At 37.8% G+C, this 19119-nt stretch overlaps 2 protein-coding genes across 5 annotated transcripts in view; one reads left to right on the top strand and one right to left on the bottom strand.

The window, feature by feature from the left end:
* Window positions 1-634: 634 nt before the first annotated feature.
* The window catches only part of vps8 (VPS8 subunit of CORVET complex), a 44839-nt gene continuing 26354 nt past the window's right edge, over window positions 635-19119 (top strand). For 2 of the 4 annotated variants that reach the window (XM_088087021.1, XM_088087018.1), the window contains exons 1-8: window positions 635-770; window positions 3230-3298; window positions 3533-3666; window positions 4857-4953; window positions 5884-5916; window positions 6970-7024; window positions 17197-17321; window positions 18936-19022. In XM_088087021.1, the coding sequence (XP_087943147.1) occupies window positions 699-770; window positions 3230-3298; window positions 3533-3666; window positions 4857-4953; window positions 5884-5916; window positions 6970-7024; window positions 17197-17321; window positions 18936-19022 (672 nt within the window). In that variant the 5' untranslated portion in view covers window positions 635-698. The remainder of the gene's footprint in view (window positions 771-3229; window positions 3299-3532; window positions 3667-4856; window positions 4954-5883; window positions 5917-6969; window positions 7025-17196; window positions 17322-18935; window positions 19023-19119) is intronic. The other 2 variants (XM_088087019.1, XM_088087020.1) reach the window with 2 other exon arrangements.
* LOC121954284 (uncharacterized) lies at window positions 10342-13417 on the bottom strand. The gene is made up of 3 exons (XM_042501670.2): window positions 13275-13417; window positions 12159-12258; window positions 10342-12004 (listed from the first exon to the last, which is right to left on the bottom strand). The coding sequence occupies exons 2-3, from the start codon at window positions 12224-12226 to the stop codon at window positions 11578-11580; spliced, it is 495 nt and encodes a 164-aa protein (XP_042357604.2). The 5' UTR covers window positions 12227-12258; window positions 13275-13417; the 3' UTR covers window positions 10342-11577.

Genomic DNA, 19119 nt, shown 5'->3' with positions numbered 1-19119 from the left:
CATCCTCAAAGGAAATACAGGCAGAAACTATCCATGTACTTACAAGTTCAATGGATGAGAGAGTTTTTAAGGTGATATCTACAAAGGGCTCCTATGTTAATATGTAACTTGATCTGCAAAGATCTTTTTGATTGAAATAGCTTTGATCTGAGAAGAATTACCTCCTGATATGAAAAAGTTACAACAGATCTCTGTTTTCAGTCCCTCAGAAACTTTGAAACTCTGTTTCGCATAATAATTTGGAACACTGAATTTTAAGCTATTTTGCAAAAAAATGCCATTGTCATCATTGGTAACTTTGTTCAATAAAATCCCGATTATAATGTAATTGTTGAGGAATGACAAATCTTATTGACTGCCAATTATATAAACTATTTATGAAAAACGAACAAAACAGTGCATCCGTAATAATAACAGAGTGTGTGTATACACACACACACACACACACACACACACACACACATATATATATATATATATATATATATATATATACCTGTATCAACCTGTATCATCATATATTTTTGTTTTATTTTATCTGTATTTTTTATTTTGCAAAATTTACGGTATTTTTTTCCAGCTACTTTGTACCTTATGTAGGTTTATTTTGAAAAGTTCAACCGGAAGGCGTCGTTAATGCAGTTCCTGTGAGAGGAGCAGAGGGACAGTGGAGCGCCACCGTGCAGGTAAACACAGAGATGTCGGATTCTCCGGATGCACGCAGCCTCCTCTCTGCTTCCTCACAGCTCAACCTGATGGAGGTGGACACGGTGAGAGTCTTTGTCCTTGCTTTTATGCCCCAAAAAACATGAATTAACTCTGCTGCAGCAGTCCGTTGTCCCGTCGTCGGTAAACCTCGGTGGTCTTTTCCTTACACTGTGCTGTGTACTTTCCTCAGCGGCCACAGGAAAACATTAACGGTTCCACTCATAACAAACTCAACATTAGCTCGCGACAGGTCCGAATGAAGCCCAGCTCACGCGGCTGGACTCTCCAGAACATGGTCAGTGTCGCGAGGAAGGCTGCTTGGAATTTTATAGTGAAAATGTTATGCTGTCGTCATATTATTTGTTCATTTTAGGCAGCGAAACACCTTACGGACACCGGCTTCAGCTAATGTTGCTAACAGAATGTGGAGTGTTCTTAATGTAGGTACACATTTCTGAACAGACTGGTCGACTCATGGATGTGTGACAGTGAAGTCGACTACACTGTGCTCAAGTCTTAACATTATCACGTGATGAAGTGTTGCAGCTCGTACTCAGCCTGTCAGCGAAACGTTTATTCTAACAAGAAATGTAAACACTAGCTGTGCCTTAACAATGTACTTAATAACGTGCTCTATGGCCCTTATTTTCAGAGCACTGATGGAAAAGGCAACATTTAACACCAGCTTGCAGTCCGTGGTGCGTTCACGTGCGGTCACTTCCCGTTCTGTTTCACCATACACGCCCAAAAAACAGGAGTAAACTGAATCACACGGCTGTCTGTAAAAAAATTAGATGAGATTTTATGCCATGCAGGGGACATGATTCATGACATGTGTTAGTTGCAGGTGTGAGAGCATCAAGCTACCTGTAATAAGCAGCCAGACTGCAAGTTGAGGTGCTAACTGACCAACAGCTTTCCCAGCACCCTTTGCACTTAATGGTCCATCACCACAGATGTTTTCTCTCATGACTTGATTCTCTGAGGAGAACACATTCTGAAATATCAATCAATCAATCAATCAATCAAGCAATCAATTAAATAAAATCCACATAGCCTGCTGTGTGACTAGCATAGAGAATGGCCTGTCCTGCAAATGTTGCTTCTGTTATTGCCCTGACTGTGAGATAAAAGATAAGTGCCCTCATTTTTTGGTATTCAGATATAAATCAGATTTTTTTATTTAAATAATTCAAGGTCTGTGCATGGTAAACTTTGGGGACGGTTTGACGAATTGTATACACTTTTAATTTTTTGATAATTTTGGCTGTGTTCATGCATATGGTATACATTTTGGCTAGATCACATGTTTTTGTTAAATCTTCCGGCTCAGCTCCTACAATAAGTCTAAAATACACTGTGTAAATAAAGTTTTTCTGTTCATACTGTTAAGTGCAAAAAATGCTTCACTGAAACCCATTCAAACTGCAGTTTTTGATCCAGCAGCCATCAATGCAAAAAAACATGCATTGTTTTATTTCTTGGTGTCATTCTCGGCTTTTGCCTTGGAACATGTCATTTTTGCTCAGTTTTACTACCTGATGATGTCACTTTTACCATATTTGTTATATGGAAAAAATACATGCTATTTCCACTAGGTGCACTGTCATAATCAGTGTTACTGCTAATTATTGACATATCCCAGACTGTCAGCAGAAAAAATTTTTTTTTTGAGTTTTCTTTTTCAACTAAAACACAGTGGCATTGTGACAAAAACCTGGCATTTAAAGGGTTAACACTCTGAAAATTAATTAATATTTGATATTTATTTTTACTGTTCATTGCAAAAAAATAGCCACTGAAACCCATTCAAACTGCAGCTACTTTCACTGAGTTATTTTTTTGACCAACTTCAGTCTTAATCATAAATATCAAATATTCATTAATTTTCAGTGTTAACTCTTCTAAATGCCAGGTTTTGGTCATGATGCCACAGTGTTTTTAGATGAAAAAAACACAAAAAAGGAGAATAATTTTCAATAACCTTCATGCAAAGTAGATTATTATTTTTTGATTATCACTGTAATATAGCAACATTGGCTGTGGCAGTGCACTTAGTGGAAATAGCATGTAATTTCTCTGGATGTCAAATATGGTAAAATGGAAATCAGCTGGAAAATAGTAAAAATGACAAATTCCAAGGCAAAAGCCCAGAATGACACCCAATACAATGCATGTTTTTATGCTTTGATTGCTGTGGGATCAAAAATTGTAGGTTGAATGGGTTTCAATCGAGCATTTTTTGCACTTAACAGTGAACAACAGAATGTTACATTTTTGTTGTTTCCACAGTGTATTTTAGACTTACTGTAGGAGCCGAGCTGGAAATTCCAGAATTAAACAGAAATACACAATCATGACAAAATGTATGCCATATGCATGAAAACAGTCGAAATTATCGAAAAATGAAGAATGTAAAATGCGCCACACAGTCCTTAAGAGTTAAACTACAAAGAAAGCACAAAGAAACCATCTTCTCATTTATAACCCTCCACGTTTTTTGTGATACTTGTGTTCTCAGATCGATGATAAGGAGTTTGACATCCCCCAAGTGGACACACCTCCCACACTGGAGAGCATCCTCAATGAGGTATAAACAGACCTACACTGCTGCAGAGTGTCAACAGTGTGACAACAACACATTTTTTGTGATTTTAATCCGCTGCTCCACATCTCTTTTACAGTATCTCTCAGTCTCTCTCTCTCTCTATCTCTGTAGTATACTTATGGATGTAGGGGAGCCTTACAGTGGAAGGGTATTTGTTTTGCTGTCCTTTGGGTGCGTTCTAGCTGAGCTTAGCTGTGTTGTTGTCCTGTGTCCCAGCAGCTGGAGGATGAGGAGGAACCATTCGTGCTGGAGGACACCTGCTTGTTAAACACAGACAACATGGATGCTCACTCCTGTGACACCTCCTCTCTGGCCAGCTCTGACAGCGGAGACCCAGCACACCTCAAACGGCAAGAACACACACACACACACACACACACACACACACACACACACACACACACACAACCACACACACACACTGGGTCCTTATTCTGTTCTTCTCATAAATGCCTCTCCTTGGATGGATAATAAGTCATTTTAAAGATGATAAACAGGAAATCCAGGCACTCCAAAACTGTAAAAAACGAGGAAGGAATCACATTAAAAAGTCTTGATTATTGTGGCTAAATCATGGAAAAAGTCAATATGTTATAATTTAATGATTTAGCCACTTTGAAAAAGGCTTTTCCCTAAAATAATAGATAGTCTATAGATTCACTTTCCTCCTTTCTACCAACTCCTGCTGTCAGTATGGACCGGGTGCTAACTTTTATGTGAGTGTTTCATTTGTTGCTGTTTGTGTAAAGAAACATGGTGAAGCATTATGAGCTCATTGTGTCTCAAGCTGAGATGGAGATTACTATTTGCAATTTTGTCCTCTCTCAACTATTGTTAGTTCCTCTTCACCTGTTTTAGCAAAACATCCCTGGATTGCTTACAAGTGGCCCAAAAGGCTTCTGCTAAACTTTTAACAAGATCATCGAAATGCTCTCATATGACTCCAATCTTAATTTATTTGAATTATCTCCCAATCAAATTCAAATTCAATTAAATGTTCTTGTGATCATATATAGAGTTGTGCGCGGTCAGACACCTATGTTCAGGAGAGATGCAGTCCCGTGTTAGTTCCTCTCCGCAGCATCAAATCTAAGAAGACTGTGCTTTGAGGCTCTAATGGAGCTCTTATAGAAATTGAATACAATTTAAATGACTTATTAATGTACCTAAAGAAAGAACATGCCAAGTACAAATAGTTTTAATTTGAAACAAAATAGAATCAGCAAGTCATTTTAATGTTAACATGCTGTGATGAAGTTAAAAATATATTTTATTTAGAACCTTTGTTTATGCTTGTGACTCCGTACAGATGCTGCTGCAGCGACCAAAGTAGCACAAGCATCAGCCAATACAAACTGAGTACACTAACACAGTCTTGACCACCCACCAAACAAACACAATCACTTATTATAAAGTACTTCTGATGCACACCGCCTTGTCTTTGCACATACAGGATAATAAAATGGAAACTGTCTTCTGTGTGTGTGTGTGTCTCCCTTTGTTGACGTGCGTCTGTGCGTGGACATGAACATGTGTGAAGAAGGAGAAGGACAGTGGATCTAAATGCGACCGTCCATGGGTCTGTTCTTCGACACAGTTTGCTGAAGGGCATCTCTGCACAGATTGTCTCTGCTGCTGTAAGACACACAAACACACAGTGCACACACATGCACACAGTGTCAGGTGTGAAAGGGCCACAGAGGAGACAGCACATACACTGGTATTATTATCTAGGTGAAGCTCCACTTTGTATATACATCTTTGGATTGGATTTATATTGAACGTGTTAAAAAAAAAATGAGAGAGAAATGATTATACAAACAAGCAGACAAACATAAAAAGTAATGTTTACAGACAAATAAAAACATAAAGCAAAAGAAATGATCTAACACACGATTACTTGGTTTACATATTTGAAAAGGAGTGAGAAGTGCATACTTATTTAATCCCACCTCTTCTACATAAGTCGTTGGATTTTAATTAAACAGTTTCCTTATTAATTTAAACCCATACTATAATTAATTGAACATATGCAATCCCACTGACAAATTTTCATTATTGTTTACACAAAAAAGAGGAAGATACACTAGGAAAAAAAATGAAGTATCCAAATCAGTGACCCCTGTAAACAGCTGGTGATTGTCAGATTCTTTTCATCCCTGTATTTTGTGAAAATCATGCTTTTACACATTATTTCACACTGGTTTATATTTGGACATTGTTTTAGCTCCACATTAAAACTCTTCCATAGCTTGACTCCACAGATTGATATACAAAAACTTACCTGGTCGTATGTGCATCTGTATAATCCACATGTGTGCACAAGTGTGACTCCAAACATATATGTCTGTGTGCGTATCCTGTGGCTGCACATGCGTTGATTTTGTTTGGAAAGTAATTCTGTTTTCCTGCTTTGCTTGTTTTGTAGGCAGAGCGATTTTATTTGTATGCTTTATTGTTATGGAAGTTTGTCCTTCATGTATAGCGTGGGAATTGCACAACTGTTGCAGTAAACTAATGCATTTATTTATGTAAGTATAATAAAACCATTTGTATGTTTTCCTCAGGACAAAGTGGATGCCGGACTGCCAACAGCTATAGTGAGTATCAGTTTATTCAACAATAAATTCATCTGGAAAAAGAGAGATGGTAGTAGTTTTAAGACAATTTATAAGTCACTCTATTACTCTTTTTATGACTTTCTATAGCTGATTATGTTTGATGCATTTTCACCAATTTAATAATTTCAAAGGTGTCCATAGATTAGAGACTTGAAATTGAAAATAAAATCATTACTTATACTTGCCTCTATCAACAGATGATAGCAGGAAAGAAAATACAGGCAGAGAGAGAGAGGTGTGACATGGAATCTTTGCTGGCATCAGTGCACATATGCATATGTTTAAATTGCTATGATGACTTCTATTCACTGCAGACATTATTATTGACCAGTTTCAGAAGGTTTTATACAATAATAATCTTCATTTATATAGCATTTTTCAAGCTTAAACACAAAGTACCTCCCAATTAAACATGCTTACAGAATAAAATAAATGTCAGAAACCATGCAGCCCCTCCCCTGCCCCCAATGACATAGCCAAAATTTAGAACATGAAAACACAAATAGTAAAATATGTACAAAAAACTGCAATTAGTAATTAGTAAATGAAATGTGAAGAAGAGAATTAACCTGATTTAAGCAGATAAAAAGTAAGATAAAAAAACAAAACACATGCAGATAATACGCTAATAAAATAAACAATGTTATATAAAACAGTTTGAATGCCAATAAAAGAATAAACTCTTGAATGTAAAACAGAAACGCAACTGTAGACAGTCTCTAGTGTGGAAACATTGAGAGAAATTTGAGGAGAAACAGGACGAAAATTTTAAGGGGTAAACATTTACGAGAGGATTCATAGTTTATAAAAATGCCATGTAGCTTAGCAAAAGAAAAGTTCATACTTTAGAGCAACCACTGTCAGTTTGAAGTCCACCCACAGGTGGGATTTTGGCCCTTGATTGTGAGTGCTGGTGGAGGCAGGAAGTTTGATATTATTTTATGGTGTTTTTTTTCTTATTTTGTCCATGTCTTGCCATGGTTTTCCTGACTCCTGGCTGTTTATTTCTAAGCTGTTCATTTTTGTGTGCAGACAGTGTCGGGTGTGATTGCTGTAGGAACGTCTCATGGTCTGGCTCTGGTCTTCGGTGAGTCTCAACTTCATCACACTCCTTATACACAAAGTGGTGTGAATGAAATTTAAACATCTGAAACTTTTTAGAATGCAAATACAAACAGTATAGCTACTGTTAGGCTAATTAAATGTACATCTGTAGTTATTTTATAAAAGTAATACTTCATCCCCCAAATAATCATTTGTGTATGAATTACTCTTGTGTGACTGGTGAATTCAAACAAACAATTTAACCCTTTGAACCTAAGCACAATTTGCTTGATTTCTTTCAAAAACATGGCAATGAGCAACTTTACAAGAAATCACCCAAAAATTAGCAGCAAATTAGCAAAAAGTTACAAGAAAATTACCAGAAAATGAACATATTAAGAAAAGAAAGAAAAAAAAACAAAGAAATTACCTGAAAATACTTTCTGGACATTTTTCCCCCTCTCTCTCTTTAAATTAAGTTTCAGCTTGTTTTCCTGTCATCTTATCAGTATCATGTAATTTTCCCATTGCCTTTTCCCATGTTTTTGAAGAAAATGAAACCTTATTGCTCAGGTTTAAAGGTTTAAATACTTGTGAAGGGTGTCTGAATACAGCACAAGAAAAGAATGATCATCCAGTTTTCAGGGAAATAACACCAAAGTCACACAATAACACAAATAAACCAACTGATCGAGGCAAAAGAGCAGCAGCTTCTGTGTTAAGTGAGGTAAAATAACTTTTTTTTGTCAATAAAGTCATTTGAGGGTGAAATATTAATTCAAAACGAGTTTACATGGGCTGCTATCAATTCCTTTAAAATACATTTTAGGGGATGTTCCGGTGCCACATATACAACATTCTGTGACCTCAATGTGTTTCATCATTCCAGCTTGGCACTTCTGCTGCAACTTACAAATCATATATATAAATGCATGACATCCCCCAAATAATGAACAATTTCCACGAAAGGGTTCAGTAGATGTTATGTTCCTTTAAAAACATGATCCAACAGGTCAGATCCAATTTTTGTTTCACTTTTCTCTCTTGGAATAAATACATATTCTTCTATTTGTTGAAACCTACCATGAAATGGTAACTATAACAAAGTTCATTTGCCTGACCAAAGATGAAAATCTTTCTCAAGTCATCATACACACACACTGACTGTAGCTTTTGTGAACGCTCTGCTGCCCTCTACTGTCTGTCCATCTCACACACATCTGCAAACAGGCTCGCTGTCTCATTAGTGGATGTTAGGAAATTCATTAAAGTCCCCTCAGTGTTTTCACACCCATAGTTTGTTTGGTTTGGTTTGAGTCAGGGAACAGTTGGTTACAATGCTGCCTCAAGTTTGTTTTGTGTTTACATCGCAGCATTTACCAGCAGACAAATTTTGTGATGTGCAAGAAAACTGTTTCTTATTGGTCAGAATTTCCCTGAAGGAAAGCTGCCAACAGTAAAGGAAGGAAGGAAGAACTAAGGAAGAGCAGGCGCTCATTAATCCTGTTAAACTGAGACATGCTCATCATGTTAAGGAATTTTAGGGGTGTATTTTCTATTTTTTTTCCTCATAATTTTGGGGTGTTTTAAAAAGAATTTTAATTCTCTTAATAATTTTGAATTTGGGGTGTTTTTTATTTTTTTATTTTTTAAATTATTTCGAGTCTTTTATATGTGTGTTTGTGTGTTTTTTTTTATTATCTTAAGATTTTGGTGTATTTTGTTTGTTTTGTTTTGTTTTTTTAATTTTTCTGTATTTGGTACTTTTAGTTTTAATTTATTAAGTGTAGTTGTAACTTGTAACAGAGTATTTTCACAGGGTGGTATTAGTGCTTTTACATAAATGACCCCTGAAACAAACTTAGATTGACTCTTCAACAAGGCCTCGGTGCGGTTATTTTGGTCTGCACCTGAGTGCTATCACTGTGTTCATACCTGCCCAAATGAAATGCACTCAGGGGGTTAACGTTCCAGGGTTCACCCTAACCAAACTAAACTAGACAGGTGTGGAAAAGCCCTGAGAGAGTCCTGTTACATCAATCTGAGAACGAGTAAAAGAAGTGTGTGTCCTCCTGGCCCCCGGGAATGCTGCTCAGCCTCTCTTCCAATTATTTTCAGTGGCCACTCACAGTTTAGCAGCAAAAAATTCTCTTGCGGCCCAAAGGGCGTTTTCCCCACAGACACCGTTCTAAAAGAGACGTTTGTAAAACTGTTGACAGGACACCTCCGGCTAAAAACAAGATCAGTTATGACTCTTTGTATTCTGATTTTGATTCATGGATGTTTTATATTTGTAAAACTTTCCTCAAGCAGAGAAAAGTGATTTAAAAATTTGTGCTGTCATCACAATGTAAAGTCTATGAGCCAAACAAGAACTTGCAGGCAGGGCCTGCGGGAGAATTACTACTGTGCATATTCACTGGGCCGCATGCCTAGTTGGGCTGGGACACACTCTTTGAACCCTTGGGAGCTTTGGAGTATGACACATGCATAATGTATCTGGAGCTGCAGTGTTGGAGGGTTACAGCAGATAGCACTCAAAATAAAAGGATAGTGTCCACATAGAAGTTTTGGGTATGCTTGAATTGAGAGTTGCTGATATACGTTGGATGTTTGCATGTATAGAAAGCATTTGTTAATGGTCTTCTTTTACATATTAATTTATTCTAATATAGTGTGCCAGCTATGGAGCCTTTGGCAGCTGCTGTCCAGATTTCTCTGTGTGACTGTTGTACCTCAGTGCTGTGATGTAATATGAGACCATGGCTTCTCTTCTTTTTAAACTTCCTTGCACCTACAGCAGAAATAAATCTGGAAGCTTGAAACTTTTTTGGTGCAACTCCCTTGAACTGAAAAGTACCATTTTAGGGCCTGGTATGTAGTCATTATTATGCATCTGTGGTTTGCGGGTGCGCCAGTGTCCTGCCTCATTCATATTCAGAGTCATAGAGAGGGCATACAAATCATGTATGAACTTTTTAAATGTAAAACTTAAGTATTTTCTTAATGTTGAGGACAGTCTAAATCTTGGTTGGACCTTTTTGCTACAACACGAATTATGTGCTGTCAGTTTTATAAGATGGGGGAAAAGTCATCAAACCTCTGACTGTAGCAAAAATTAGTACTGGATGATAAAATGACTGAGTTTCTGAAAATACCTGCACCACAGTGTTTATAACAAAACTGTCAGGGAGGAGTCATAGGCACCGATTATCAGAAACCTGGATAATGTTAGAATCTTAGACAATATGGCCCCAAAATGTCCAGAAACAGCTGCGTATCAACTAGATATCTATATATGCGCGAGAACTAACCAAATTTGTGATTATCATTTTCTTACAAGAAGGAAATGACTTGATAGACACATGAAAGTCTTGTGTTTTATTTGGAATAAGGCATCAACTTTTTAAAAATAACACCTTAAAATAACCAATATTTAGTATACAATCATATGCACTCCTAATTTAAATATATTGATTAATGAGTACCACTTTAGGTTGTGACCAACTTTATCAGCTAATTGAAATATTGCATTTAAATGACTGTGATCATCTCATCTGTCTTAGAGGCCATCCACATCAAGCACTTTAACTGTAGCCATAACTACAACGATAACTGTGAGCATCCACACTGATGAACAACAGCGTGCTGTAAATAGCAGGGCCGATCACGCACTACACTCTCCATGAAAATGGATGTTGACGAGCTGCTACTACTGTACGCTGCGAGGAGGCTGAGGAGAAACAAACAGAAAGCTAGAAGGATAACAGGAACTGGGAGAATCAAAACAGGAGCTGTCGTCTCTTGCAGACAAGTGTCATTCATCCTTTGGTCTGAGTCAACATCAGTTTGCTGACGTTGTGGCGATGGTAAAAGAGCACATCATTAAAGACAAAACCAACATCAGAGACCCCATCAGTGCCAGAGAGTGTTTGGCTGCATGGCTCAAGAAAAAAAATACTGTTTTGTGAAATCTGAGGCCCAATAATATTTCATATAGCAGGTAATAGCCGTGATTGAGTGATTATACCATTAAAGGTTATTCCTAAATCCTAAATGAGCGAGATAAGCTGCAGTTAAGAAGCCAATATTGTGAGCACTCCTTCAACTTTATTTTGTAAAAAAAAAAAAAAAAAAAAGTCCCTAAAATTTACTGATGACACCCAAACTGAAGACTTCAGATTCAGAGGATTTGGATCTAAACTCAAAATTTGTTTTCGAGCCGATAAATCATCATATTAAGGTGATGTTTTTTATTTGAAATAAGGGACTTTTTTTCTTTTACCTTCTTCTCCTAATAGCAGTCAACAGCACCATCTACTGGCCAGAATCTTCTGCAGTCAGGGAGAGCAATCAGTTATTGATGACTATATTCATAGAAATAAAAACAAAAAGAAAACTGATTGGCTGATAGTTTTTCATGAAATTGTCTCTATTCCAAGCATCCAAGCAATAGCGTTTGCCACTTTTGTTGTCGTTATAGCTGTTGTGTGGACTCCACCATCCACTTGATTTGGAACCATTTTTAAAACGATCTCTTTATAGTTCTAGTTATCGTTCTTGGTGTGGATGGCCACCACCAACAACAGTAGGATCTCAATACATGCTGTTGTCACTGACATCCACCCTCAGGACAGTTTCACCTGAGTCTGACATGGAGGCACTGACAATAACATAATCACCCTCATATGAAATGCAGGAGCCATCAGCCTTCATTCTCACAAAGTTATCTTGACTGCCATTATACATGATGTCATACAGGTTGTAGTCGCAGTCGTTCCCTCTGTCAAAGATCCCCACAGCAAACCAGTTGGAGTAGAGGTTTCGGTCATAGGGCACCGAGTACATGACGGCCATAATGTGGCTAAAGTCATTCATCTCATTATTGATAAGGTCATAGGTGAAGACGCCGACGGTGCCGGTCGCACTGCCGGTGGTCTTATTGAACAGAGCGGTGGCAGTGGAGCAGGGGCCCACCATGGGTGGCAGAGGGATCTCACAGCAGCCGCTCTCGGTGAACACCCTGAACACAGAGACACATATCGGACAGGGTACTACAAAATTCTTCTTTTTCAAATCATGCCATAGATTTTATATTTTAGGATTTCCCGTTACTGGATGTAAGAGTTTTGAATGTACTCTCTATACCTTCAGAAAAAGACAAAAGCATGCATTACCTTGGGTTGGCGAGAGTGTAGTAGCTGGAGTTGTTGCTAATCTCAACAGAGCAGACGCGATGAGGCATTGTGATGAGGTGTGGAGGAGACTGGCTGTGAGCTAGAGACAAGAAAGAATAATTTCACTTAAACCTTTAGGGACTGTTTGGTGCATTTTAACGTGCTTTTCATTCTTTATTTGATCATTTTGGCTGTGTTCATGCATATGGCATACATTTTTGGCAAGATGTGTATTTTTGTTTGATCTTGGAATTTCCAGCTCAGCTCCTACAATAAGTCTAAAATACGTTACAGTATTACATTTATACTGTTAAGAGCAAAAAATTCTCTACTGAAACCCATTCAAACTGACATTTTTGATCCAACAGCCATCAAAGCCCAAAAACATGCATTGTATTATTTCTGGGTGTCATTCTGAACTTTTGCCTTCTTTACTGCCTTTTGCCTATTTTGTACATGATGATCTCAATTTTTAACCATATTTGGCATATGGAGAAAATACATACAATTTCCACTAAGTGCACTGTCACAGTCATTGTTGCTGCAAATCACTGACATATTCCAGACTGTCATCATGTAAAAAGTTCTTTGTATGTAGAATATTAAAGATAAACCTTATTATTCTGTTTTTTTCATCTATAAACATAGTAGCATCATTATAAAAACTTGGCATTTTAAGGGTTAAACTTCTGAAAATTTATGAATATTTGACAATTATGATTAGGACTAATGCTGGTTTAAAAAAAATAACTCAATGAAAGAAGAAAATTGTATTAATGTATAATATTTTGTAAAGATTGATTTTGAAAAGTGCATTTTGTGTGCAGAGCGATGTGAGTGTGTGTAATAGAAAAGCGGGCCTTAAGGGCCAAATAATGTAGAACTTTCCATTTATTTTAGAAATCTCATTCTCAAATGTTATATGTTAATTGAAATATGTTAACCTGACCAAACAGACAAGTGGTGCAGAAAAATTGCATACGGCTGGGAATAAAACAAAACATCTGCAAATAAATCTCATGAAACTTTAAAGAATATTAGCAGTGTCAGCCTGAACACTGAGATAGAATCAATAATGTCCTCTGTCTAAAAGTCACACATTATTGTAGTACTTACCTTTTTATGATTTTAAGATGATGTGTTAAAAAAGCCAAAGCCAGTTGTTGGAGCAGATGGTGCAGGTTTTAGGCAGGATGTGGGGAAGTCACATTGCACACAAGCTGCACACACACTGGCTTTTATTGACTCTGGTAATCTGGAGCTTTAGGCACCAGTTGACCCTCCTTATCTCCCGTCCAGTATCAGCTCCCCCCTCTGTTCCCGGACCTCGCCAACACCTTATCACCATAAAAGGATTGGATCACAGTGATTACATCAATGTGGGCTTTCATTTGGACCTTTTTTTTTAAAATGCATATCTATAATTTGCACAGGGCGTACTCAGGAGGGTAAACTAGGTAACACTACAAAACAGCGTATGAGGAGGAGCAATCAGCAAATTAATTCACTGACCATGAAATGAGACTACTACTAAGTCAACAGTAGTTGCCCTAAGATAACAGTGAAAAGCAAGACTCAAGATAACTGCAAAAATATAATTTTATAGTTTAGGGCTTTACACACAGTCAATTTGAAATTTCATTTTCTAAGCCTAAGGAAGTTAAAAAATTGTACACAAAGGGCAGATAAAAGTTAAAATGTATTAAGTGATAATAGTAGCAGTGAGTCATAGTGGTAGCATGCAAAAACAATACCAACTCTTTAGGTAGGAACAGCAGTAGCCATGGAGTCATCACTATTTACTTTGGCAGGGCACATGTACTGAGGACCAATGTGTGTAATCAGGAAAACACACTGCAGGGGTGATAATAATTTTTAAAACAGTGTTTTAATTTTAAAGTACAAAGCATTTTCTCTCTCTCTCTCTTTCAGTGTAAAGTCGTGCAGACACACACACACACACACACACACACACACACACACACACACACACACACACATGCATGCATGCACTACATGTACACTAGTCAGTTTCAGAATGCATACAGTATAAGAAAGACTGTGTTTGTAGTGTTATTTTTTTGATCCATAAGTAACTGTCCATGACAGTAGTAATCTGTACTGGTCTTTGATTAGGGCTCACTGAATGACTAAATATTGATACTAAAGGCCAATTCATAGTTTACGTATTGGTGTGTCCATAACGGGTTCGCTTTAGCCCACGTTACATGAATGTCGTCAGCATTCAGCCCATTTTTTGTTACCGTGAGGACTGTAGGGTAACACTCCATTCCAAAACATTGTGGTCAAGCCAGCTGCAGCTGCATCACCACGATGAAGTAAGTTTTAAGTTGGGTATTTGACAAAAATCACTCTAGATACAGCAGCATCTTCTTTGTTTCAGTTTTACTTGATCTGAGATGGTAAGCTTACCTCCCAGCTCTCCCATTTACTGCTTGAGGCTGATGCTGACCCTCAGTTACACTATGAATAAAACTGCGTGCAAATCCATGTGACTGCAGCTATCCATGGATGTTCAATGCTGAAAGTATGTCCAAGCCGTTACAGTGCAAATAACACCATGCATTAGTTAGCCAATCATGATCAACGACATAATATTTAAACCCTTGACCAATCTTCATAGCAACAATCTGCTGCGTAATAAATTAAAACTTGTTCCTTAAGTAAAAATACAGCCAAAATACTGCTGTGACCTGCAGGTTTGATAGAATCTATAGGCCACTCTCCACTGATAAACCACAGCCTCTTTGGCACACAGTCACAATGATTAAATATCAAGCCACTGCCAAATACATTAAAACTGAGTCACAGGTTTGCCTTAATATGAGAGGAAAACATATCAACGAATAATGCAAACAGTCACCTAGGACTCATAGTGTCCTGAGCAGAGTGATGCCATGTATGTTTGTGCATGTGTGTATCCAACTAGTAAGCTCATTAATGCCGCTTTGCATTGCGCTCATACTGTGGTTACTGTTGACCATAATTTAATAGTTATAGTAAGTTTCTCTGTTGTGATAATAAAACATAAAAAAGTCCACCCATCCACCCACCCATCATGAAAACTTTCAAACAATATCTGTGGTTATGAATGGTTCTTTTATTATTTTCAACACTTCATGCCAAAAACATCAAGCAGTGGCAAAGTACAGCTCACTGCAGCAGTCACAGAACTCTTTTTACTGATTGACTGCAGGTTTTCTTTGGCCGCAATTTGCTACTAAAACTTAAACTAGCCCATCTTTTACTTTAAGCACAGAATCAAACAGCTGCAGGCTGCATCTCAGCACCTCTTGATGTGCTTTCGGCATTACTGCAGCTCAATATAATACATGGCAAGAGAATCTACAAACAATCTACAAACAATTTACTGCCCACATGAACCAACATGACATTTTTGACAAGTTCTAATCTGAGAAAAACAGCACTGAAACAGCTCTGACAAATGATCTACTACTTGCTGCTGATGCTGGTGAAGGGTCTACTCTGGTCCTACTTAACTGCTTTTGATATAGTTGATTGCAGTCCCTCTATCAATCTAAAAGACAATGTTGGAGTTACAGACAGTGCTCTCAAATAGCTCATCTCCTATCTCTCAAACAGACAGTTTATGCTCACTCTTGGTAACTTATCATCATCTACTGACATTATGCACTACGGCGTACCTCAAGGCTCTGTCCTAGGTCCTCTTCTATTCTTGATGTACATGATTCCTCTGAGCAGTTCAATATAAAAAAATTTCTTTCCATTGTTATGCTGATGACACTCACTTCTGTGCATCTATAAAACCAGGATCCCCCAACAGACTTACTGCTTTAGAGATAAAGTTCTAGATATCACATAAAATCTTCCAACACAATGAAGAAAAATCTGAAATAATATTATTTGAGCCACTAGACACTTTAGTACTCTATGATACAGTTCCTAACTAAGCACATTCTCAAATGCTATGTATTTAGAAGTCACCTTTGATTCCAATTTAGCTTCAAACAATTATGTCAAAAATGTAGTCCCACCCTGTTTTATCATCTTTGAATGGTTTCAAAAGTGAGATCATTTCCATCATTCTCTAACTAGTAGAAAATTATTCATGCTTGTATTTTCTGGAGAATTGAGTACTGTAATTCACCCTTTACTTGCTTAAACTATAAAACACTCTCATGCTTTCTGAATGCACAAAATGCAGCAGTAAAACTGTTAACTGGATTGAACAAAAGAGATCACATTACTCTGATTTTTGAGATCCTGCATTGACTTCCTGTTAACTTATGCATAAATTAACATTTTTTTATTCGCATATTTTGTGAGGCACTTTAACACTGTTTTAAAAGGTGCGATTTGAAAAAAGTTTACAGTAACTGCAGTAACGGGAATGTGAAGAAGTCTGGTACAACCAACAAAACCCTGCCCTGACCTGCTTTCGCTGAAAGCAGAAGTTAGCTAAAAGAAAGCATGAGTAATTTTCAACAAGCATTTTAAACATAAAATATTTATGGCATGTAGGATTGTTAAAAATTCTGGGGATATTGTCAAAAGATGCAAAGAGCTGATGGTGTCCACAGATACAAAGTTGATACTGTGATGATGTTTGGGTTTGATGGGGGTTGAGGTGGGGCTGAGGTCTCAGCAGGGCTGACCCATGTCTCTTTATATTGCTGACATAACGATGCCTGGGCAGGAAAAGGTATGAACATCCCCGTCAGACAGTTCACTATGGATTAATATTCATTTGCATTCAGCCTGACTGACTCTGAGACGTCACCGCTATTGTTTATTTTTGATTTGTCCAATCTGCTTTGGTGCATGCTTTGTTTTTTTTGATTTGCTTATTTGAAAGTGGCAGTTTTTATTGCATTTCCAGCTCTTCATTTGGTACCAGTGTCTTGTGTTTTGGTATCAGTGTGTGAAAACCCTGAATTGTGTTCTTTTTTTTTTTAAATTCATTTTACCATCCACACATTTTCTAAGTCTGTACCCTTCTTCAGCAGCTAAATGTCCTCTTCATCTCCCTCTCCAGATAACAATCAGGCTCTGCGCCTCTGTCTGGGTACCAAGGCAACTGGAGCAGAGTTTGGAGCTGTCTCTGCCCTCAGCATCAACCACGACTGCTCACGACTTCTCTGCGGGTTCGCCAAAGGACAGGTATATACTGAGGCACACATTTATGTAATGACAGGTTTATTGACAGGGTGTTGTTTAGAGCTTACAATGTTCTAAAGGTTGGACACAGGACACTGAAAGTGCATCAGGCTAGTGTTGGACACAGTGTGGTTGTTTGTTCTTTGGCAGCTGGTCCTGATAAAGCTGAGAGGTGCTCTGAGAGAGTTGATAATTGTGACTGAAAATCTCAGGTTGTTACCCAAATTCCACAGTATGTTTGCATGCACAGTCAAAGGAGCTATGGTTACAGCTAGGCCATACAAGCACCAGGGGAGAATAGATTTAATGATGGAAGTATGTCCCCAAGCAATGCCCAGTATGGGCACTATGGAGCATGATAATTTGCGCTCACATATCAAGACCTGGAGCTGAATCGAACGCCCAAAATACATACCATATTTCATTGGTTTTTAGCTGAAAAAAAATATTTTGGGGGTTTAGTTACTCTATGATACAGTACCTACAACAGCTCTTTCTTTAGCAAAAGATTAGCAATGAAAAGGTCTATACAACTGTGTAGTAGAACTGTAATACAACTGCAGTGGCTACACATACTGGCATACAATGTCTACTATTGAATGTCTATTAAAGTATATTAAAATGTGTTGATCAGGAAGGCTTGATCCACATTCCTTTGGACATTTGGTAGAATGCTTGGTTATGAAAATAATTGACAGCTGTAAAATCACAAATATTTTGACCCCTGTTTTCTGTAACAGACTCTGTGTCTTAGCTTTATTTCTTGTGTTTTTGTCAGGTGCCGGTTTTTGTCCAAGTCTGTTGCTGCTCATGTTGTGTGTATGTGTATGATATTGGTATCATCTTTGGCCCTGGTCAGACTTTGCAGCTGTAATTTGTAGAGGCACACAGTCTTACAGAATTGCATGAGCCCTTTCAAGTATGCTGAGTTTGCCTTGGATTAAACACAAAAATGCTCTCCTCACAGTTTTTGCAACAGTGGCATAATTGTGTGCATGTTAAGCCAAATATCATGAACTAAATATATCAATAAAGTTTCACTTTCAAGCAAGTAATAGTATATTAAAATTATCTATGTCTTTAAAATTATTTTTCTGTTTATTTAAGGACTACTCATTTAAGCGCTGTGTGTGGTTTAAAATTTAACAGGAGGATTGTAAGTCATTTATCAATTTGCTTGGCTTTGGTGTAATACAGTTTCTGTCCACTGGGTGTCAGTAACCTACAATGGAACTGCATTGATACATGAAACGTAATTGCAGCCAGACGTGTTGCATGCTTAGAGGGAGCTTACAGTTTTTGACCTTATCAATGGTGTTTGCAGGTAGTGTGACAGGACCTTAAAATGTGATCAGGCTACTGAACTGTGGGACTGATGGATTTTCTACCTGGATGCAAGAAATTATTAATAGTTGTAGAGTGATAAGTTTGCCAACTTCATAAACAAAAGTGTGTTTACTTTTTGTACTATAAATCCTGAATAGTCTTTCTTGCTTTGTGTGTGTCTCTGTGTGTGTGTGTGTGTGTGTGTGTGTGTGTGTGTGTGTGGGTGTGTGTGCGGGTGTGTGTGCGTGTGTGTCTTTCTGTCTCTCTCTCTCTCTTTGTCCTCATGATTAGATTACAATGTGGGATCTAGCCAGTGGGAAGCTCCTGAGAACCATTACTGATGCCCACCCTCCAGGGACAGCTATACTGCATGTGAAGGTAGACACACTCACACATGCGCGCACATGCGCACACACACACACACACACACACACACGCACACATGCACACACACCTAGCCACCCCTTTTTTAGGA

Source organism: Plectropomus leopardus, chromosome 13 (assembly GCF_026936395.1).
Source record: "Plectropomus leopardus strain MGB_pleo_1.0 chromosome 13, ASM2693639v1, whole genome shotgun sequence".
NCBI lineage: Eukaryota > Metazoa > Chordata > Actinopteri > Perciformes > Serranidae > Plectropomus > Plectropomus leopardus.
The sequence above is the reverse complement of the archived record's forward strand: the minus strand, read 5'-3'. Positions and strand labels throughout refer to the sequence as shown.

What these genes read in the sequence shown, in the direction of transcription:
- LOC121954284 (XM_042501670.2), bottom strand. Translation starts at nt 12,226, where the DNA reads ATGCCTCATCGCGTCTGCTCTGTTGAGATTAGCAACAACTCCAGCTAC. An exon ending in TACACTCTCGCCAACCCAAG is followed by an intron (nt 12,005 to 12,158) that starts GTAATGCATGCT and finishes CTCTGTGTTCAG; the next exon opens with GGTGTTCACCGAGAGCGGCT.